At 49.6% G+C, this 23,407-nt stretch overlaps 3 protein-coding genes across 7 annotated transcripts in view; 2 read left to right on the top strand and 1 right to left on the bottom strand.

Annotated features, from left to right (window-relative positions):
- The window catches only part of LOC132382760 (parvalbumin, thymic-like), a 44,869-nt gene extending 38,322 nt beyond the window's left edge, over window positions 1–6,547 (top strand). The window contains exons 7-8 of the mRNA XM_059953219.1: window positions 2,198–2,307; window positions 6,432–6,547. Coding sequence (XP_059809202.1) covers window positions 2,198–2,307; window positions 6,432–6,469 — 148 coding nt within the window. The 3' untranslated portion in view covers window positions 6,470–6,547. The remainder of the gene's footprint in view (window positions 1–2,197; window positions 2,308–6,431) is intronic.
- A 4,817-nt stretch (window positions 6,548–11,364) lies between these two features.
- LOC132382977 (E3 ubiquitin-protein ligase TRIM56-like) lies at window positions 11,365–22,029 on the bottom strand. Of its 3 annotated transcripts, none has more exons than XM_059953621.1 (2): window positions 21,970–22,029; window positions 11,365–16,391 (listed from the first exon to the last, which is right to left on the bottom strand). In XM_059953621.1, the coding sequence occupies exon 2, from the start codon at window positions 16,375–16,377 to the stop codon at window positions 14,398–14,400; it is 1,980 nt and encodes a 659-aa protein (XP_059809604.1). In that variant the 5' UTR covers window positions 16,378–16,391; window positions 21,970–22,029; the 3' UTR covers window positions 11,365–14,397. The 3 variants fall into 3 exon arrangements, with proteins under 3 accessions (XP_059809604.1, XP_059809602.1, XP_059809603.1); XM_059953619.1 differs by lacking the exon at window positions 21,970–22,029 and adding an exon at window positions 21,744–21,951; XM_059953620.1 differs by lacking the exon at window positions 21,970–22,029 and adding an exon at window positions 19,859–20,265.
- The window catches only part of ddx47 (DEAD (Asp-Glu-Ala-Asp) box polypeptide 47), a 65,207-nt gene continuing 63,189 nt past the window's right edge, over window positions 21,390–23,407 (top strand). For 2 of the 3 annotated variants that reach the window (XM_059953622.1, XM_059953623.1), the window contains exon 1: window positions 21,991–22,350. In XM_059953622.1, coding sequence (XP_059809605.1) covers window positions 22,153–22,350 — 198 coding nt within the window. In that variant the 5' untranslated portion in view covers window positions 21,991–22,152. Of the gene's footprint in view, window positions 21,549–21,990; window positions 22,351–23,407 lie in introns of those variants that run through there. The other variant, XM_059953625.1, reaches the window with a different exon arrangement.

Below are 23,407 nucleotides of genomic sequence, written 5' to 3'. Positions count from 1 at the left end.
TAGTCAGGACGTCAACAGTTATGGGGAGCAGGCAGGAGAATGGGATCGAGGGGGAAAATAAATCAGCCATGATGGAATAGCAGAGCAGACTCAATAGACCAAATGGCCTAGTGACCGATACCAACTAGTGGAGTGGTGTCACAGCAACAACCTTACACTCAATGTCAGTAAGACGAAAGAGCTGATTGTGGACTTCAGGAAGGGTAAGATGAAAGAACACATACCAAGGAGGATTAGAAGTGGAGAGAGTGAGCAGTTTCAAGTTCCTGGGTGTCAAGATCTCTGAGGAACTAACCCGGTCCTATCATATTGATATAGTTATAAAGAAGGCAAGACAGTGACTATACTACATTTGGAGTTTGAAGAGACTTGGTATGTCAACAAAAACACTCAAAAAATTTCTACAGATGTACTGTGGAGAGCATTCTGACAGGCTGCATCACTGTCTGGTACAGAGGGGCTACTGCACAGGACTGAAAGAAGCTGCAGAGGGTTGTAAATCTAGTCAGCTCCATCTTGGGTACTAGCCTACACAGTACCCAGGACATCTTCAAGGAGCAGTGTCTCAGACAGGCAGTGTCCATTATTAAGGACCCCCAGCACCCAGGACATGCCCTTTTCTCACTGTTACCATCAGGTAGGAGGTACAGAAGCCTGAAGGCACACACTCAGCGATTCAGGAACAGCTTCCTCCCCTCTGCCATCCGATTCCTAAATGGGCATGGAACCCATGAACACTACCTCACTTTTTAATATATATTATTTCTGTTTTGCACGATTTAAAATCTATTCTATAAATATATATATAAATTGATTTACTTATTTTTACTTTTTTTTCTTCTATATTATGCATTACATTGAACTGCTGCTGCTAAGTTAACAAATTTCACGACACACGCCAGTGACAATAAACTTGATTCTGATTTGGATAATACTGCCCCATGTCTTACGAAGATTCGTGAGACAAGTTTCTTTGCACAGAGAGTGTAGGTGCCCAGAATGCCGCCAGGGGAAGTGGTGGAAGCAGAAACCATAACGGTGTTTAAGAGGTATTTTAAAGGTCACGTAAACAGGCAGGGAATGGAGGGAAACAGATCACTTACGGAGGGATGGGATGAGTCAGACTGGCAGAAAGGTCAGCAAGGACGTGATGGGCCAAATGGCCTCTTCCTGTTCCGTGTTGTGTAATGGTCAGGTTCGTATATCATAAAAACAGAAATGGGGAATGTTGTCCTCTATCACAGGCAGCTTGTAGTACAAGGCTGAGAGCCTCAACACAGTGGGACAGGACATCAGTGAGTCCACCCCTGGGCAAGTGTCCACAGGCCTGGTTTCCGTGCCCAGAGAGGAGCAGCAGCGAAAGCTTATCGGAGTGACTCCTGCCACCCATCGTCAGGTGAATAGCATGAACACTGATTTCTGGAACTTCTGGTAATTGACCCCACAACGTTTCACCATTCCCATTTCCCTTTATCTCCTTACCTACCCATCACCTCCCTCTGGTGCTCCTCCCCCTTCCGTTTCTTCCATGGCCTTCTGTCCTCTCCGATCAGACTCCCCTTCTCCAGCCCTGTATCCCTTTCATCAATCAATTTCCCACTTGCTTTACTTTGCCCCCTGCCTCTCTCCCGGTTTCACCCGTCAGGTGCCACCTTGTACGTCTTCCTCCCCTCCCCCCCACCTTCTGACTGCCTTCTTCCATTCCTTTTCGGTCCCGATGAAGGGTCTCGGCCCGAACCGTCGACTGTACTCTTTCCTATACACGCTGCCTGGCCTGCTGTGTTCCTCCAGCACTCTGTGCGTGTTGATAGTCAGGAGGGTGTTTGGTAGAGGCAGTGGGTTACGCAAATCAGCGAGGCGAGTGAAGTTTGGGGCAGAGGATCACAGCAGCCGCCATCTTGTTAACAGGCTCGACGGATGATCAGCTTACCACTCCTCCTGTGCTCATGTGTGAGAACACCTCACAGATACCCAATGGAGGGAAGAAGCTGGAAAGTTATGTGAGGGACCAGCTTCATATCGGTTCCCGAGAAACTATTATTCATGAAAAATGGAACTATGACCATCAACAGGATATCCAATCTTAAATTCATGCCCAAGACACACATGTGTGAAGTATGTGCACATGTATGGTCGATTCACTATGCTGCTGTACATACATGTCAGGGTTTGCTAATAGACACGCTTATGTTTGAAGGCTCTTCCTTCGGTTTTTCTGCCCGCAAGCCCGGGAGCTGAGCGAAGCTGAGACAAACAGCTTTGTCTCCGTTGGAGATGAAAATGGTGACGGGAGGATTGATTGTGCTGGTAAGTTTACAAATATTTATATTCACATTTATAATTCCGAATCACAGCCTGTGTATAAATTACTGAAAGAATACTTGCTTTGGAAAGGGTGCACACTGACCCTCAATGGGGGACAGATCCCACACACACACTGACCCTCACTGGGAGACAGTCCCACACACACTGACCCTCACTGGGGGAAAGATCCCACACACACACTGACCCTCACTGGGGGAACAGGTCCCACACACACTGACCTTCACCGGGGGACAGGTCCCACACACACACTGACCCTCACTGGGAGACAGTCCCACACACACTGACCCTCACTGGGGGAAAGATCCCACACACACACTGACCCTCACTGGGGGGACAGTCCCACACACACTGACCCTCACTGGGGGGACAGTCCCACACACACTGATCCTCACTGGGAGACAGTCCCACACACACACACTGACCCTCACTGGGGAACAGATCCCACACACACACTGACCCTCACTGGGGGGACAGTCCCACACACACTGACCCTCACTGGGAGACAGTACCACACACACACTGACCCTCACTGGGGGACGGTTCCCACACACACACTGACCCTCACTGGGAGAACAGGTCCCACACACACACTGACCCTCACTGGGGGAACAGGTCCCACACACACTGACCCTCACTGGGGAACAGATCCCACACACACACTGACCCTCACTGGGGGGACAGTCCCACACACACTGACCCTCACTGGGAGACAGTCCCACACACACACTGACCCTCACTGGGGGACGGTTCCCACACACACACTGACCCTCACTGGGAGAACAGGTCCCACACACACACTGACCCTCACTGGGGGAACAGGTCCCACACACACTGACCCTCACTGGGGAGAGGTCCCACAAACACACACTGACCCTCAGTGGGGAATTAGGTCCCACACACAAATTGACCCTCACTGGGGGAACGAGGCCCACACACACACACACACACTGACCCTCACTGGGGGAACAGGTCCCACACACACACTGACCCTCACTGGGGGACGGGTCCCACACACACACTGACCCTCACTGGGGGATGGGTCCAACACACATAATGACCCTCACTGGGGAACAGGTCCCACACACACACTGACCCTCACTGCGGGTCGGGGCCCACACACACACTGACCCTCACTGGGGGAACAGGTCCCACACACACTGACCCTCATTGGGGAAACAGGTCCCACACACACTGACCCTCTCTGGGGGAACAGGTCCCACACACACACTGACTCTCACTGGGGGACGGGTCCCACACACACACTGACCCTCACTGGGGGATGGGTCCAACACACATAATGACCCTCACTGGGGAACAGGTCCCACACACACACTGACCCTCACTGCGGGTCGGGGCCCACACACACACTGACCCTCACTGGGGGAACAGGTCCCACACACACTGACCCTCATTGGGGAAACAGATCCCACACACACTGACCCTCTCTGGGGGAACAGGTCCCACACACACTGACCCTCACTGGGGGATGGGTCCAACACACACACTGACCCTCACTGGGGGAACAGTCCCACACACACTGACCCTCACTGGGGGAATGGGTCCCACACACACACACTGACCCTCACCTGGGGAACAAGTCCCACACACACACTGACCCTCACTGGGGGAACAGGTCCCACACACACACTGACCCTCACTGGGGAAATAGGTCCCACACACACACTGACCCTCACTGGGGGAACAGGTCCCACACACACACTGACCCTCACTGGGGAAATAGGTCCCACACACACACTGACCCTCACTGGGGAAATAGGTCCCACACACACACTGACCCTCACTGGGGGACGGGTCCCACACACACACTGACCCTCACTGGGGGAACAGGTCCCACACACACTGACCCTCACTGGGGGAATGGGTCCCACACACACACTGACCCTCACTGGGGGAACAGATCCCACACACACTGACCCTCACTGGGGGAACAGATCCCACACACACACTGACCCTCACTGGGGGAACAGATCCCACACACACGCTGACCCTCACTGGGGGACGGGTCCCACACACACACTGACCATCACTGGGGGAACAGGTCCCACACACACACTGACCCTCACTGGGGGAACAGATCCCACACACACGCTGACCCTCACTGGGGGACGGGTCCCACACACACACTGACCCTCACTGGGGGAAATAGGTCCCACACACACACTGACCCTCACCTGGGGAACAAGTCCCACACACACACTGACCCTCACTGGGGGAACAGGTCCCACACACACTGACCCTCACTGGGGGACGGGTCCCACCCACACTGACCCTCACTGGGGGACGGGTCCCACCCACACTGACCCTCACTGGGAACAGGTCCCACACTCACTGGGGGACGGGTCCCACCCACACTGACCCTCACTGGGGGACGGGTCCCACACACACTGACCCTCACTGGGGGACGTGTCCCACCCACACTGACCCTCACTGGGAACAGGTCCCACACACACACTGACCCTCACTGGGGGAAATAGGTCCCACACACACACTGACCCTCACTGGGGAACGGGTCCCACACACACACTGACCCTCACCTGGGGAACAAGTCCCACACACACACTGACCCTCACTGGGGGAACAGGTCCCACCCACACTGACCCTCACTGGGGGACGGGTCCCACCCACACTGACCCTCACTGGGAACAGGTCCCACACTCACTGGGGGACGGGTCCCACCCACACTGACCCTCACTGGGGGACGGGTCCCACACACACTGACCCTCACTGGGGAACGGATCCCATACACACACACTGACCCTCACCTGGGGAACAAGTCCCACACACACACTGACCCTCACTGGGGGAACAGGTCCCACACACACACTGACCCTCACTGGGGAAATAGGTCCCACACACACACTGACCCTCACTGGGGGATGGGTCCCACACACACACACTGACCCTCACTGGGGGAACAGATCCCACACACACGCTGACCCTCACTGGGGGAACAGGTCCCACACACACTGACCCTCACTGGGGGACAGGTCCCACACACACACTGACCCTCACTGGGGGAACAGATCCCACACACACTGACCCTCACTGGGGGAACAGGTCCCACACACCTGGGGGATGGGTCCCACACACACACACTGACCCTCACTGGGGGAACAGGTCCCACACACACACTGACCCTCACTGGGGAACAGGTCCCACACACACACTGACCATCACTGGGGGAACAGGTCCCACACACACACTGACCCTCACTGGGGAACAGGTCCCACACACACACTGACCATCACTGGGGGAACAGATCCCACACACACACTGACCCTCACTGGTCAATAAAAGCCTGATTGTTTCTAAATTCTCTGCCTATCGTGATCAGCAGTTGGATAATGACTGAGAACTCTGGCTGCCAGCCCGGTAACAATCACTGTTGAGCCACTGTTCAGCTACATCTCTGTATTCTCTCCCTTACGTTGTGGGACAACCTTCACTAGAAACACTGCTGTGGTTCATGATGATATCCCACCTTATGTAGAACATATAACATTATAGCATTGTAACATAACAGTTTGTGCCAGACTTTTATCTTACTCTAAGATCAACCTAATACTTCCCTCTTGCAGAACCCACCATTACTCTACCATTTTATGAGTTTCTTACATGCCCTAATGTATCTGCCTCCACCACCAGGACCCACCACTCTGTGTTTAGAAGTCACCTCAGACATCCTTGTGTTTTTCTTCAAATCACCTCCTTGTGTTAGCCATTTCTGCCAGGAAAAAAAAGTCACTGGCTCTCCACTGAATCTCTGCCTCTGATCATCTTGTACCACCTCTATCAAGTCACCTCTCATCCTCCTTAACTCCGTAGGGAAAAGCCCTAGCTTGCTTATCCTCTCCTCATAAGACGTGCTCTCTAACCCAGGCAGCATCTGGGGATAGGGAAATGAGTACCAGCTTTGCTGACGATGCACACATCCCGTCAGAGGAAGGAATTGGAGCAGGACGCGGTCGTGGTCACCTGTTGTCCCCACTGACCGCTTATAGCATTGGGTACTCTGTTGGAGGAGGGCCCGCGGCAGGATCGAAAATAAACACAAAATGGTGAAGTGAGTTGTTTTGGAATTGCAGAATTCCAGAGTCTGATAACCTCAATGGAGCAAATTTGATGAAGATATCCCCCCATGCCGATGTTCCCATCCTTCGACTGGACAGCCCTAAGCATCTCTGCAAATCGATCAGCACTTTTCAAGCTTCACCGAGTTTTACCAAACAGACTGTCACTGTGCTCCAGGTGCTGGAATTACTTAATTGCAATAAAATCTCTTTATGTTTGGCTTGGCTTTGCGCCTGGGAATAAGGAGTGGAATGTGTTATGCTGCCAACAGTAGTTTTAACCTAATGCCAAGGACAGTCCATTGACAACAAAATAGTTTCTTTCAGATTAAGAATGGAAGAATCAGAATCATTGAGATTGAGTTAGCTCAATCATTCGGCTTGGATATTCTGTCAGTAATATCACGTTCTCCCTATATTCTCAATTCTACCCATGTCCAGAAATCTATCAGTCTCTGTCTTGAATGAATCCTGACTTGAGTCCCAGGCAAAAATAATTTCATTCACACACACAGACTCATCCACACATAAGTTGCAAGAGGGACTGCAGATGCTGGAGATCGAGAATTACAAAGTTCTGGAGGAACTCAGCAGGTCAGGCAGCATCCATGGATGGGAATAAACAGTCGACATTCCGGGCCGAGACCATTCATCAGGACTGGAAAGGAAGGGGGCAGAAGTCAGAGTGAGAAGGTGGGGGGAGGGGGAGGAAGATGTACAAGGTGGTAAGTGATAGGTGAAATTGGGAGTGGGGGGGGGTGAAGTAAAGAGCTGGGAGTTGATTGGTGAAAGAGATAAAGGGCTGGAGAAGGGAGAATCTGATAGAAGAGACTATGAAAGGGGGAGGAGCATTAAGGGGAAGTTTTGGACAGGTGAGAAGGTGAGTGGGAAACAAGAATGGGAGATGGTGAAGGAGAGGAGGAGGGGTAATTACCGCAAGTTTGAGAAATCACTGTTGGAGACTATCCATATCAAATATCCAACCTGACTGTAGCCTCATTGTGGCAGTAGAGATCATGTACTGATGAAATGGGTGGCCTCCAGGAAATCCCGCTTTTTTTTGGCAAAGCGGTCTCCCAATCTAGGGCAGGTCTCACCGATATACGGGAGGCTACACGTATATGCAAGCACACACTTGCACACGTAGACATATACTGTACATACACATGCACGCAAGCTCGCACACACACGGGGTTAATCGTGCAATACAACTGAGGCTCGGATTACCTGTCCAAGCCCCGAACACGAGGTGTTGCACTTGACTCCTAGAGCCTAGGGTGGGTTCACTGCCCTTCATGAAGTTCGGTTTCTAACTCAGGTGGTGCCTGTGCCCTATTCGGTCCATTGGATGGAGGCCCCAAAGTCGTCTCTCACTGGCTGCAGTCCTCTTTGGATGCCGTCAACGCTATTAGTTCTTGCTCCAACACATCACCTCACCTTTCTATGCTGGTGGTCTCCCCTCCATCATTCAGCTGAGATGAAGAGCCTAGACCTGGAACATTGACTGTCCATTTCCCCTCACACATGCTGTCTGACCTGCTGAGTTCCTCCAGCATCTGGTCAGTTGTCCAAGGTTCTTCACCGTTGATCACTAGGGCAGAGATACGCTTGTTCTGGATGGCTGATTGGGGGCGGGGGGGGGGGGTGCAGTTAGGTTACCAAGCAGCTGGTGAGTCACCTTCTACGTACCTCACTTGACTAAACCAGTTGCATTGTGAGGTGTGAGAGTCAATCCTAGTAACTTCAAAGGATGAAGACTTGGAGGGAATCTTTGACTACAACTGTCCATATAAGGTAGGGCAGGAAACCTAGGCTCCATTCAGTCCGGCTCTCTGTTGTAGTACACACAAAATGATGCAACTCAGCAAGTCAGGCAGCATCTGTAGCAAATAAGCAGTCAGGCCGAGACCCTTCCTCAGGATGGGAAGGGACAGAAGGTGGGTTGAAGGGGGTTGCAGCACAAGCTAGGAGATTGGGGAGGGGGAGAGGGTTGGGTTGGGGAAGGGAGATGAAGGAAGGAGGTGGTAGGTGGAGGAGGTAAAAGGGCTGAAGAAGGAACCTGATTGAAGAGGAACGTGGACCATGGGAGAAAGGGAAGGAGCAGGTGATAAGCAGTAAGGGAAAGAGGTGATCAAAATGGAGAATGGAAAAAGAGAGGAGGGGAGAGGGCAGAGAAAGTACCCTGAGAGAGAGAAATCGATGCCTATGTCATCAAGTTGCAGGCTACCCAGGTGGAATATGAGTTGTTCCTCCTTCATCTCAAGTTTGGCCTCTCCAAGGCATTAGAGGTTGGTGGCTGTGGAGGGGAAGTCCGTGACAGTGGCTCGATGACCATCGCTAGGATCCTGACCCAGTCAAATGAAGTGTTTCAACCCGGTGTTGACTGTCCATTCCCCTCATGGACGTTGCTCGACCCTTTGAGTTCCTCCAGTCTTTGCTTGCGACTCAGACCGAATGTCAGGTTCAATCAGTTTTGTGGATGCGGATCTAATTCGACATTAGCTAATTATCCCATGATTCCCTGCTCCCTGTTCTGAGGAAAGTCACTGTACCAAGATAACTTCACCTTTATCCTTGTTACTTTACATCTGCCATGAACTTTACTCAGTCAGCGTGTCTATGTCTCTTTATAGCTTCTTTTTATGATCCATATTGTCTTTCTGAATTCCTTTTGGACTCATTCCTCAGTATAAATGACACACAATACATACTCAGTGACCACTTCATTATTACCTAATAAACTGGCCACTGCTTGTTAACGTAATGATCTAATCAGCCAATGATGTGCTGTATACCTGCTTTTTGATGCAATTATCTGATCAGGCAACAACTCAATGCATAAAAGCATGCGGACAAGGTCACGAGGTTCAGTTGTTGATCAAGCATCAGAACAGGGAGGAAATGTGATCTAAGCGACTTTGACCATGGAATGGTTGTTGGTGCCAGACAGGATGTTCTAAGTATTTCAGAAACTGCTGATCTGCTGGGATTTTCACACACTACAGTCTCGAGAGCGGTGTGAAAAACAAAAAATCATCCAGTGAAGGGCAGTTCTGTGGGCAAAAACACCTTTTTAATTAACAGTCAGAGAATGGCCGGACTGCTTCAAGCTGACAGCAGCTCAAATAATAGTCGTATTCAAAGAAAATCTACGAATACACACCATGCTGTACAATGAAGTAGATAGGCTCCAGCAGCAGACGACCATCAGCATACTCAGGGGCCACTTTATTCGGTACATAATAAAGTGGTCACTGAGTGTATAGTTGTCGTTGATAGCAAGATTACTTTTTTCTTCTTCACGGTGGGGTTGACCAAAGCAAGAAAGCCAAAGTGAGAGATGGGGGAGGTGCAGAGGAGATCTGGGATGCTTTCACACGGAGAGTAGGAGGAATCTGATACCTGGTGAAGGCAGGCTAATCTTTAAACTCTTAAACAGATATTTAGGCAGTCACTTGAATAATCATGGCATAGAAAACCACAAACTAAATGTGGGTAAATGGGAGAAGCACAGAAAAGTAATTTGTAAGCATTGATATGGTGGACCAACAAAGTATCTTCTCTGTAGGGCTCTGTGTGGATAAATAGGGTAAAGTTCTCAAGCTACTGAATCATTTGAGAGATCTCTTGATCTTTCCTACCAAAGTAATCATAAGCCTTGGCTAAGAATCCCTTTCCTCCTACTGGAAAAACAATAGGGAGAGCAGTTATGTTGAGTAAATAGCTGACAAGGGTGAAGACTGCAGCCAATGTTGCGTGAAGATGGAGTTTAACCCAGATAAATATGAGGTGTTGCACCTCAGTAGGGGAAATGCAGGGAGACATTACACTGTTAAGGGCAAGATCCTGAGCAGAGATTTCGGAATCCAAGTTCATCGCTCCTTGAAAGTGGCTACACAGGTCCGTAGGGCGGTTAAGACGGCTTATGGAATGCTTGCTTTTGTTAGTCAAGGCACTGAGTTCAAAAGCCAAGAGGTTATGTTGCAACTTTATAATCATCTGCTTAGGCCACAAACTAATGTGGATAAATGGGAGTGGCACAGAAAAGTATTTGTCAGCACTGCTATCGTGGACCAACAAACATCTTCTCGGTATTGCACACAGTTCTGGTCGCCCCGCTATAGGATGCTGAGGTTTTGGAGGGTGCAGAAGAGGTTTACCAAGACATTGCCTGATTTAGAGGGCATGTGCTATCATGAGAGGCTGGATAAACTTGGGTTGCTTTCTCTAGAAGCTGAGGGGAGATCCAATTGAGGTTTATAAGATTATGCAAGGCATAGAGAGACAGGGAGTATTTTTTTCCCAGGGTTGAAATGTCTAAAACCTGAGGGCATGCATTGAGGGGGGGGGGGAATGTGAGGGGAAAGATTTTTACTCTGAGAGTCGCAGATGCCTGGAATGCACTGCTAAGTCTGGTGTCTGGTGGTAGTGGCAAATACTTTGGAGGTTTTTAAGAGATGTTTAGATAGGCACATGAATGTGAGGCAGATGGAAGGATATGGATATTCTGTAGGTAGGAGGGATTTTTTTTTAAAGCTGGTTTGGCACATTGTGGGCTGAAGGGCCTTTTCCTGTGCTGCACTGTTCTATAAGATGCCTGGGCCAAGTGTGGCAATCCCAGGTAGGGTGGGAGCGTCCAGAATGGAAATGGCATTGAGCTGGGCTGCCCACTGGTCTATACAACTTCCTGCCATTAAGTGTACCCCATCAGATGGTTTGTGAGAACGTGGCACGTGTGCGAGTGGCCAAGTCGGCAATGTCTGCTACATGCAGGAGGAACTCTTTTACTGCGTGGGCTTTCGAGTGCACGTTTTTCGTCCCAGCGTGCTCAATTGGTCACTGCCGTGTTGTAAGTTGCCCAGTGTCTACAACAGCTAACATGACCCAGTAGAACGTTTAATCACACCACTCCATTGTTGTTCCTGCTCAGCGCATACAAAACATCAAGGAACTTCAAAAAAGTTTTATTTCAACGTTTTTAGATGCTGCAGTAAAAGAGTACATCGGAGTAACCAACAAGTTAGATAGAACAGAATAATTGGTTATTTTCAGCAAGTACAACAACAACATTTTGACAGGATCTGGCACCTACACCGTTAACACAATCGCCAAACATGACTAAATCAACAGGCTTGGGAGAGCTAATCAAAGGTCACTATTCAAAGTGGATCTTAACCAAGAACTGTTCATTGGAAGTCCAACACTGGAATCAGATGTAAAGCTCAACCACAGAGTCTACCTGCTATGAAATTTCCTTAATCTTTAAACCTAACTGTGATTTTATTAATTTTTGTTGATGATCTCTCAAAAGGTAATCAAAACAAATTCTTAAGCTTTTGTTTTTGGATTTGTTTGCAGTTTTTCTATTAAAGAAGCATTTCTTTACAACTCTTGTTAAGTACCAGATATCTTATACATAACAATCAGAAGCTTTTCCTTTACCCTCAATAAATCTTCACTAAAATAATCGTCTGTATTAAAGTATTATTTACTACTTTTAACAAAGTCATCACCAAAGCTCTCCGTGTTAGTTCCCAGGCATCCTTATGGATGAGTAATTTTTGTTAATGATTTGTTTTATTTGTTTTACAGCATGGTTATGAGGCCCTTTGGCCCATCGAATCTGTGCTGCCCAATTAACCTACTAACTTGGGAATGTGGGAGGAAATTGGGCACAGGGAAACATACAAGCGGCTTACAGACAGACATGATCTATGCCTCATCAACTGTTTCCTAACACAGTGGTTGGGGGGGGGGGGGGTTTGTGGTCTGAACAGTAAACAGATGGTAGAGATCAAAAAGCAGAGAGAGTGCAGTTTTAAGCTAATGTAGGGCTCTCAGTACCAGTAACTGTGGCGTTAACTGTTCAGCCTAACAAAATGGCTCCTCTAAAGTTACTTAATGCTGTAATGGGTTTCTGTATCTGGAATATTTGGGTTATAACTGCAGATAAGGGGGGCAGCTAACCCATGGAGATTTGTTAACGCTATCTTGTATGTGTAAGCTGAGCGGGAGTTCGCGGTCTTTTTCGGGAGGTGAGGGAGGAGGGCGGACGTGTGAGGAGTGGTCAGTGGTTCCAGAGTGGCAGATACAGGATGTCAGCGATTCAGACGGTGGCCAAAGGCTCAGAAGATTGTTGTGGATGGAACTGGAGGCATGAGCTCCGACGTATTAAATTATGTGCAGAAACTGATAACCTAAAGGCACCAAATCAGTAAGTTTATCTGTTTCTACTAACCCATCATTAACTATAAAGTTGCAATTACTTACCTACCTTTGGTGTATTGTCTAGTATTTGTGTTGCGAGCGTGTACTGGGGGGGGGGGGGGCTTTACACCGTACTTACACCGAAGTATTGCACTATTGGCAGGGCGACAGCAGTTCAACCTAGGCGAACAGGGGTAAATTGGGGGCACGGATGCTACATTGGTAATGTCTAAGCAAGTTTTCACCCTGCCATGGACAGTCCCACGCCCCAGTATGAGAGGAGGAGGAGGGTTGAGCAGGGGGCTAGGAACCACATCCTATAAAGACCCAGAGCTACAGAAGCTCCAAAGACCTCATCCCCGGGAGAGAAAGGATCTTCACCCTGAAGGCGTATGAAATTGTGTGGTGAAAGGGGAGGCCATGTGGCCGATCAACCTTTTCTCCAGGACAGAGGAGCTGCTGTCAGTGGCCTGTACTCCAGTACGGGTGTTGGCCTCAAGAATAAAAAGAAGCAAGTTATATTTTAAATAAAACGGGAGACACAAGAGCTGACAGATGCTGGGAAACTGCTGAGGCAAACAGTCTGCTGGAGGAATGCTAGCGTTGGCTCCTGGGACTGCAAAGACCATGCTTGGAATGTTTCGGGCTATATGAAATATTAGCATCAAATTCACTCCAAGAGTGAAAAGTGTATCTTGCTCCACTCTGACAAAGGCCCAGGGTGTTTAGAACACCGTCAATATAGCTGGATCTATTTCAGTCGCATACGCCAACCCCATTTCTGACACCATGTGCCAACGATGTCAAATTAGGGGCACCGTCATTGTCTTGTACCACTGATCTGAGATCTCTCAAGTTTATTTCATGTGACGTAGAAATGATTGGAGCACAAAGGTCCTGCAGATCATTGGGGATGCGAGGAAGTGGAACTGCATTTGGGATGATAAATCAGCCATGATGGTATGGCGGAGCAGACTCAATGGGCCAAATGGCCTGATTATTGTCTAAATGGAGTCCAGATCCAAGTCTGTGGGGTCATGGTGAGATGATGGTGCTGGTTAGAAAGAGACATCAGTGAAAAATGTTGGAGGATTTTGCCCGTCAGAACCCTTATGTATCGCTTTGGAATGTTAAATCTTTTTTTTGGAATGGCTTATGTACACATAGTGGCCACTTTATTAGGTATTCCTGCTTGTTAATGCAAAATCTAATCAGCCAATCACGTGGCAGCAGCGCAGTGCATAAAAGCACGCAGACGTGGTCAAGAGGTTCAGTTGGTGTTCAGACCAAATATCAGGATAGTTAGTAAAAGTGGACCGTGGAATGATAGTTGGTGCCATACAGGGCAGTCTGAGTATCTCCTGGGATTTTCACGCACCACTGCCTCTGGAGTTTACCAGGAATGGTCAACAAAAAAAAAATCCAGTGAGAGGTGGTTCTGTGGGTGAAAACGCCTCGTTAATGATTGAGAGGTCAGAGGAGAATGGCCAGTCTGGTTCAAGCTGACAGGAGTGCGACAGTAAGTCAGCCAACAGCAGCGGTGTGCAAGAGAGCATCTGTGAGCACACATCGGACCTTGTAGTGGATGGGGCTACAGCAGAAGGCCAGAAACACACCTAACGAAGTGGCCACTGCGTGTATGTACAGGGTGCACGGAACTACACTCAAACTACATCGTGGGTTTTCAACCACCACCTCCAATTGCCCCCTAAGCACCTCCCTTCATTATGCAGGACACGAGGAGGTTGTGCTCACCCTAAACCCTGCTCTGAAGCTAAGACAGGTCAAGTTTGTACAGCGAGACAAACCCATTGCCTTGGGTAACGATGAGGCTGTCTTCATCATTAACGGCAATGACGCGAGGTTTGTGAAGTCCATTTCCCGTGTTCAACAGCTCCTCCCTAAAAGTTCCATCTGGCCAAAACAAAAGGATTCTATTTCGCTCAGTGACCAGGATATTGTCATTTACATCTGTGCAAATGCTATACGGTTTTAATGCACAATCCAGCCCATTCAAAGTGATCTGGTCGCAGAGAGTGAGGACCTCCCCGTACCTGTTGAATATGACAATACATTTCTTCCCACTATCGGCTACGATGAACTCCTCCAAAGAGTTGATTGCCAGGAAGAGAAACCTGACGCCTTCGTAGCCGATCGGCTTGACCCTGCTGACCACATGCCCGTCGACATCATAGAGGGACAGGGAGCACAAAGCCCCCTCACTCACCGCCACATATTCGTCTTCATAGGCAGCGATGGGGTAAACGGATTCACTGCCACGCAGGAAAAGCTTCTTCAGAAAACCTCCGTCCAGGTCCAGAAAGTAGAGTTTGTTCCCTGCCGAGCAGGCAATAGTGTCATCGAACACAGCAACACTACATGGGTCATCTTCGTCATCGGGCAGCTCAATAACCCGAATGAAGTATCCAGTGTCCGTGTAGCATTTCAGAATGGAATTCCCTTCGTCCACGACAATGATAGTTCCATCGCTGGCAACGCTAATACCGGTCAGCTTGGGATCACAATCGTCGTTGGACAGCTCAGTGTCGAAGCTGAACATGCTCGACACCCTCTGCCTCGGTTGAGGAACTGGAACCCATGCCTGAGGAGTTTTGGCCGAACTCCTATTCTGCTCTGTTCTGGCTGGAGTTGTTTGGGCCTGAGGGATGGATTCTCCCTCGAACGTGATGCTGAACAGGTTCGATTGGAAAATTTCTTTCTTTATTGATTCATTGACCTTTAGGCTGGGACTGTTTTTCTCTTCTCTGGCTGCCTTCAGTGCCTGGATAGCGTTAATATGCTCTTCTACAATGGACTGCAGGCATACGATCTCTCTGGCCTGGCCAGATTGCAGGATGCGCTCGGCAAACTCTCTGGTCTCTTCCGCCTTCTTTATCTGATGATGAAGTTCTGTCTTGGCGTTCTTGTACAGCTCCTCCTGTTTCCTGACGTAATCGGCAACCGTGACTTTGATGCCGTCGCCTTGTTTGATCAAGTTGTTTATGACCTCCGTCAGGGTACTTTCGATCATTGACATCAAGGAGCACTCCGTAGCTTTCAGCTTGTTCACTGCGTCGTTGAGACTGTCGTCCTGCCGCGCCAGCGACTGAAGCTCAGTTCTCAGTCTTCCAACGAGCTTCGTCACCATGGGTTTCGTGGTTGCCACTGTTTTAGCCACTGGCACTCTTTTATGCTGGGCATGAGAGTACGAGGAGCAGCTGGCACAGATGGCGGAGTTGCAGGACGTACAGAAGTAATCCACCAGTGCTCTGGGATGTTGCTGACAGTACACCTTCTTCTGCATCGCCACCTCGGCCTCACAGGGGCCTGAACTGAATCCGGGCAGGCTCGTCAGCACGTGGCCTGGGTTGCCTGCCGTGTGCTTGACCTTGCACGAGAGGCAGAGATGAACGCAGCAAGTCTGGCACTGAGCTGCTGCAGAGGTCCTGCTCTTTCCCACTATGGCGCACGGGCTGCAGGCCGCCTCCTCGCTCTCCTGCCCCTTGAAGATATCCAGAAGGGAGTTGATCTGAAAGTTGGTCTTCAGCTTGCTGACGCCCCCGCTCACGTCGGCCTCTTCCCTGCACTCAGGACAACGAATCTTTCTGTTTCCTCTCACCATGTTCTCCAGGCAGTCAAAGCAATAGGTGTGGGCGCAAGGCAACATCTTCGGTTGGTTAAACCTATTAAAGCAGATCTTGCAGTTTAAAATGTCATTTTCGATTTGATCTGTAATGGCCAAAGACGTAGCCATGACGAAAACACAGCCTGAAACAGAAGAGAACAGATGTCTGGTTATATAAAGTTGAGATCTTAGTAAGATAGCTTAGGTGATTCTGAACGTTAACGTGCATCAGATCTACACACTTCTGTCCCCCATCAAAGCTTCAAAGCTCTTTCTCAATGAAAGAACTGAACATATCCCCTCTAGCACTCCCCCCCCCCCCCTTTGGCTGAGCTGGTCCTCATCCTCAAAATATTTTCCCTGGGCTAGTCCGCATTTTAAGCCTTCCCGGGCAATACTCCTCGACTCTTCCTCCCCCTACACTGACGACTGCATTGGTGCTGCTTCCCGCACCCATGCTGAGCTCGTTAATTTCATTAACTCTGCCTCTAACTTTCCACCCTCCCTTAAACTCACACGGTGCATTCCTCCGTCACCTTCCTCCCCTTTCTCAAGCTCTCTGTCTCCTTCTCTGGAGACAAACTGTCAATTGGCATTTCCCATGGCTATCTTGAATACACCACTACCCACCCTGTCCCCTGTGAAGAGGCACGTAGTTCCTTCACTTCCACCGCATTCATTCCCGGGTCACAGCTTTCCTTTCCAAATGTCCTCCTCCTTCAAACCTGGGCTTTTCCTTCCTCCACTATTGACGTTGCCCTCGCCCGAATCTCCTCCAGTTCCTGAACATTCGCACTCACCTCATCTACCCGCCACCTTAACAGTGATGGTTCCTCTTTCCTCATCTACCACCCAACACATCATTCTCCTCAACTTCCACCATCTCCACAGGGATCCTACCACTAAATCTATCTTTACCTCCCATCCCGCTCCGCTTTCCGTTGGGATAGCTCCCTCCGTGACTCCCTTTTCCATTCGTTCTCTCCCCCACCCCCACTGATCGCCTACCCGGCAATTACCCCTGCAAGCAGCCCAAGTGCTACACCTGCCCGTTCACCTCCATTCAGGGCCCCAGACAGTCCTGCCAGGCGAGGGAACACTGCATCTGCCAAACTGCTGGGATCGTGCTGATGAGGCAGCCTGCTCTACATTGGGGGGGGGGGGGGGGGGGGGGCTGCTTCATCCACCCAAAGCTGACTTTCCTGGTGGCCAAACATTCCCATTCTGACACGTCGGTCCTTCAAGGTATTGGAGCCTCCAACCTGATGGCATGAACATCAATTTCTCCTTCCAGTAATCTTTTCCCCTTCCTCCCCCCCACCCACTTCTATTCTCCACTCTGGCCTTTCACCTTTTCATACCTGCCGATCACTTCCCCCTGGGTCCCCCCTTCCTTCCCTTTCTCCCATGGTCCTCTCTCCTCTCTCCAGCCCCTTACCTTTTCCACCCTCCTAGCTTCACCTATCACCTTCCTGCTAAGTATTGGAGTATAAAAGTTGCACTGTTTGCTGTGTAACCTGTTACGAATGTGCCACAGCTCTGAGGGGCCGAAGGGTACAAAGTAGCCCCCTCCTTCTTGAGAATCGCAAGATCACTATTAATTCGGGTCTGGGACCCAGGAAATGAGAGAGAATCCTCAAGATTTTGGAATGTGTCCTGGCCTCAGCAAGACAAAGCCACGGATAACGGCCATTGTCTCTTGGAGATGGAATTGTGTATTGAGTACTGTACTATTCATTGAAGCCCTCAGGGAATGACCAGAGTGGGCTGGTTGAGGGATTGCATCATCCCAACCTGATTGACATCTGAGACCCCGTGAGTAAGGATAAAAGAGGGTCTGGGGAACAACCCCTTTAGACGCACCAGGAGAAACACTGGAAATCCCGTGACAGCGTTTAATAGCAACAGCCGGTGGGGCTCGCGTGCGTCCTTTCCCTCGCCTGGGATTGGCAGCCTCACCACGGAAGAACGGCTTTAGCTAAAGGAGAGGCCACACCAACGGAACTCTCGAAGGATTGAAATCATAAAAGGAAAAGCCGGCAAGTTTCTAAAAATCTCTCTCTTGACTCCAACCAAAGGCTGCAGCCTGAATGAACCGACTGACTTTTATATTTCCATTGGACAATACATTATCCCCTAGACAACGATACAGCTATTTCTTATTATTATTATACCCACACTTTTAGATTTAGTATTGACGACGTATATTATCTGTTTGTTTGCATTGATATTATTTTTGTGTATTTTTACTAATAAATACTGTTAAAAATAGAACCATCAGACTTCAACGGACCTCTCTATCTTTGCTGGTAAGTGACCCAGTTACGGGGTTCGTAACAAACCAAAACTATGTAGTTAGCTTTGAACTTGCTATTTGCTATGCGTGTATCCAATTTATAGTAGGAGAATTAAATCTTAAGAGATGTGGAAGACAATGGTGTGTTAATGAGAGGTAGCTAAGAGATGTAGATTAGAACATGATTAAGTCAATGGGTAGAAACAATAGTGGCGGATGTACGTGTGATACGCAACTATAGACCGACTGGATATGCTAATACAACTAAACCAGGAGATTGCTATAAAACATGCTGTGTCCACGGATCGGTGGGCAATCAGCGACTAGCTCAATGACAGTCTCAGCTTTGATTTGCAAATTAAAATTTAATACTTCTTGAAGAATCTTCTGCGTCTCCTGGTCGTTTGTGGGGCACGAGAAACCACGACACTAGCCTCCTCCCCCCCCCCCACCCAAACTGCATATTCCGATGTCTCCTCCCTTCCTTTTCAGTCTTGAGAAAGGGTCTCGGCCCACGGCGTTGACTGTTTATTCGTTCTGCCATATCAGTGGGGACTTCTCAGGAGGGGTGAGGATGTCTCACTACTAAGTGTGTTATCTTCTCCCCCATCACTACACCTAGAGCCCTCATCTTCCTCCTCAGCACACTCCTTAATCCAGCAGGTACCTGCTGACTCCACCTCAGTCCCACCCCAGGAAAAACGACATGGGGATTGACCCTGAACTATCTTGGGAACCAAGGGCTGATGGGTTTGGCAGGGTGAGTGTTATCTCTCGCCCCCAAGTCACCAGGTTCAGGAACAGCTGCTGCCCTACAAGCACCAGGCTCCTAGGCTGACGTGGACGCGGATGAGCCAACTGCGTACTCACTTTCAGGCCCTCTGCCTTTGTTATGTGTGGTTTCTCATGGATGCTATTGTACTTCTCTATTTTCCTGTAGGTGCCTGAAAACAAAATGAACCTAGCACATGGTATGTACTGTACACTTTGATAAGACTGTAGAGGACCCTCAGAGTAAGAGCAGCAACACCTCATAATCCATCTAGGTAACCTCCAACATGAACACAGATTTCTCCTTCTGGTATTTTTTGTTCTTCTCTTTTCTCCTCCCTCTTCTTTTCCCCACTCTAGCCTCTTACCCCTTCTCCTTACCTGCCTGTCACCTCCCCCTGGTGCCCTTCCATCTTCCCTCTCTCCCACGGTCTACTCTCCTCTCCAGCCCTTTGCCTCTCCCACCTATCACCTTCCAGCGAGTCCTCCTTCCCCTCCCGTGCCTCTTCCCCCCTCCTTTCTCGGCCCGAAAAGTTTACTCACTTCTATCAATGCCGCCTGACCTGCTGAGTTCCTCCAGCTCCTTCTGCGCGTTACTTCGACGATAATCTTACTTTTGAACCTTTTGAATTTTTAATGTGGCCAAGTACGCACAACCAAGGAAATTCAACATGGCTCCTACCATGTCTGAGACATAGTTAATATTTAAGACATTGGTGAGACCGAATTTGGAGCATTGTGAGTCACCTAATTACAGGAAGGATATTAATAAGGTTGAAGAGTGCAGAGAAGGTTTACAAGGATGTTGCTGGGACTTGAGAAACCGAGTTACAGAGAATAGGTTAGGACTTTATTCCCTGGAGTGTAGAAGAATGAGGGGAGATTTGATAGAGGTATAGAACATTATGATGGGTATAGGTAGAGTGAATGCAAGCAGGCTTTTTCCACTGAGGCTAGGAGAGAAAAAAACCAGAGGACATGGGTTAAGGGTGAAGGTGGAAAAGTTTAAAGGGAACATGGGGGGGGGGGCTTCTTCACGCAGAGAGTGGTGGGAGTGTGGAATGAGCTGCCAGATGAAGTGGTAAATGCGGGCTCACTTTTAACATTTAAGAAAAACTTGGACAGGTACATGGATGAGAGGGGTTCGGAGGGAAATTCCATTTGTACTTCAGGGAGCGCAGAATCAAATATCGCTGTGATGATTGTACGCTCTAGTATCGATTGTTTGGTGACAATAAAGTAACTGATATGGGCCCAGGTGCAGGTCAGTGGGACTAGGCAGAAAAATAGTTTGGCACAGACAAGAAGGGCCAAAAGGCCTGTTTCTGTGCTGTAATGTTCTACAGTTCTATTTCCCATAGCTGTCAAAGTGAAATTTTATTGCAAAGTAGATTGTATCACCACATCCTATCCCGAGATTCAATTTTTGCAGGCATTTACAGGAAAATAAAGAACTATATTAGAATTTTAAGAAAAACTATATATAAAGACCAGCAATAACCTACAAGTAAATAAATAATACTAAAAGCACAAGTTAGAATCCTTGGAAGTGAGTCTGCAGGTTGTGGAATCAGTTCAGAGTTGAGGCGAGTGAAGTTATCCATGCTGGTTCAGGAGCTGATGGCTGAAGGGAAGTAAAGCTGGTGGGGACCTCTCTCCTGCCAGTGGTAGTAAGCAGGAAGAGAGCATGGGGGTCCTCGATGCACCATAAAAAGCATCCTGTCTGGCTGTACCACCGCTCTGACCACCTGCAAGAATCTGCAGAGTTGTGATCAAAGCCCCACCCCGTCTATCACACAAAACCAGCCCCTCCTGCACCTCTGCTTCTGGCTGCCTTTTGGGGAAGCAGCTAACATAATGCAGGACACCCCACCCCACCCATTCCATTGGGTAAAAGAATCAAAACAGCACCAGGTTACAAACACCCCTAAAAACAAGGACAACTTCAGCCACGCTGTTCCCGAACTGTGTGAGGGACCTCGGACACACTGATCTCCCCCCCCACCCCCAATCTCCCCGAATTTGATTGTAACTACGACTCTACATTTCGGTTTTCCTTTTTAACTGACCCGGTGTAATCAGCGTTGGAAATGTCCCATGTAGGTGGCGCTTTCCAACCCCTCAGCGGAAAGGAAACTTAAGGGTAATTCCCGAATCGAAAGTGAAAGAAGACGCACTCAGATACGTTGTTATACTCGGGAAATGCCCCCACCCCTCGAACAGGTTTTTGAGGGTATAAGCCAGCGAGGTTCCGGGGGGGGCCGCATGCTTTCTCGCGGGCTGGGGGGGAGCTGACCGACGGCGGAGAGGCCTCGTTCGCCACCCCGGCCAGCTGGGGTGCGACCCGCAGCGGGAGATCCACCCCGTCGGGGGGCAATCCCGTCATCGGCCCGCTGCCCTCCCTCCCTCCCTCGGCACCCCCTCTCACCTGAGCGAGCGAGTCCCCGTCTGCGCTCGGCGGAGAGTTGCACCCGGAGGAGGGCAAAGGGGGAGGAGAGAGACGGTGACCACTCCCGGTGGCCTCTGTGTCTGCTACCCGCCCACTGCAATCCCGCTCTGCTGGGTCCCAGCCTCCTCCCCGATCCGATCAGGAAAATAACAGCTCCATTCAGAAATTGCTTTTTTTGTGTGTGTGTGCGAATGACGATTCTTACCCTCCCGGAAGGGGCATTACCGCCACCTACTGCAATGGAGTAGGACGGGGGATCAGATCCCAGCTCCCGGACCTGTTCAAAAGTTCACCACCCACGACTGAACTAGGTCCAGATCTCCCCAAGCTCTCACTAAAATCTGCGGCACACCGCGATCGCATATTCCGTCTGTGGGACCCACTCCCCATGCACAGCAGCAAGTGCACACACCAGCGTGTCCAAAGGCAAACAGGGGCAAATCTTCAGATGCTGGAAATTCAAGCAACACACACCCACCCCCCCTCTGGAGGAGCTCAGCCGGTCAGGCAGCATCTATGGAAAAGAGGCAACAGCCAACGTTTCAGGCCGAGACCCTTCATCAGGACAGGAAAAGAATATGAGGGGGTCAGTTAGAAAGTGGGGAATCAGTAGATGGGGGGGGGGGAGGGGTGAAGTTGAGAGCTGGGAAGTTGGTGACAGGGATACAGGGCTGGAGAAGAGGGAATCTGATAGGAGAGGGCAGAAGGAATGGGAGAAAGAAAAGGGGGAGGAGCACTAGAGGGAGGTGATGGGCAGGCAGGCAGATAAGGTGAGAGAGGGAAATAAGAATGGGGAATGATGAAGGGGAGGGTGACATTATCAGAAGTTAGAGAAATCGGTGTTCATCCCATCAGGCTGGAGGCTGCCCAGATGGTTGGTGTTGCTCCTCCAACCTGAGTGTGGGCTCAACACGACAGTAGAGGAGGCCATGGACTTACATGTTGGAGTCGGAATGGGAATGGGAACTGGAATTAAAATGGGTGGCCACTGAGAGATCCTGCTTTTTCTGGCGGACAGAGCGTAGGTGCTCAGTGAAGCAGTCTCCCAATCTACGTCAGGACTCAACGATATATAGGAGGCCACACCGGGAGCACCAGATACAGTAGATGTCCTCAACAGACTCACAGGTGAAGTGGTGCCTCACCCTCAAGGACAGTTTGGGGCCCTGAATGGTAGTGAGGGAGGAGGTGTAGCACTTGTTCCGCTTGCAAGGATAAGTGCCAGGAGGGAGATCAGTGGGGAGGGACGAATAGACAAGGGAGTCACACAGGGAGTGACCCTTGCAGAAAGGAGAAAGTGTTGGGGGGGGGGAGGAGGGGAGATGTGCTTGGTGGTGGGATCTATAGAGAATTATGTGCTGGACATCAAACCTCAGTCTTGCCGACCACACATTTTCCCTCATATCCCTTCCCAAAATGTGCCTCTCCTGGACTGATGGAAATAATTTGTAATAAATCCCCGTCCCACTCCTATCCCACAATTTCTGCCATTTCCCTACCCCAGCCAACCCAATACAAGGTCTGGCTTCATACTTCCTGCCCCCCCAAAAACCTCAGACTTAGTAAGTGCCTGTTTTGCTATAAATTCTGCCCTTTCATTACCCGATACACCCACATTTAGAGGTACCCAACAAGACTGTACT

The sequence above is a fragment of the Hypanus sabinus genome, chromosome 29 (genome assembly GCF_030144855.1).
Source record: "Hypanus sabinus isolate sHypSab1 chromosome 29, sHypSab1.hap1, whole genome shotgun sequence".
Taxonomy (NCBI): Eukaryota; Metazoa; Chordata; class Chondrichthyes; order Myliobatiformes; family Dasyatidae; genus Hypanus; species Hypanus sabinus.
This window is presented reverse-complemented; position numbering and strand designations above follow the sequence as displayed.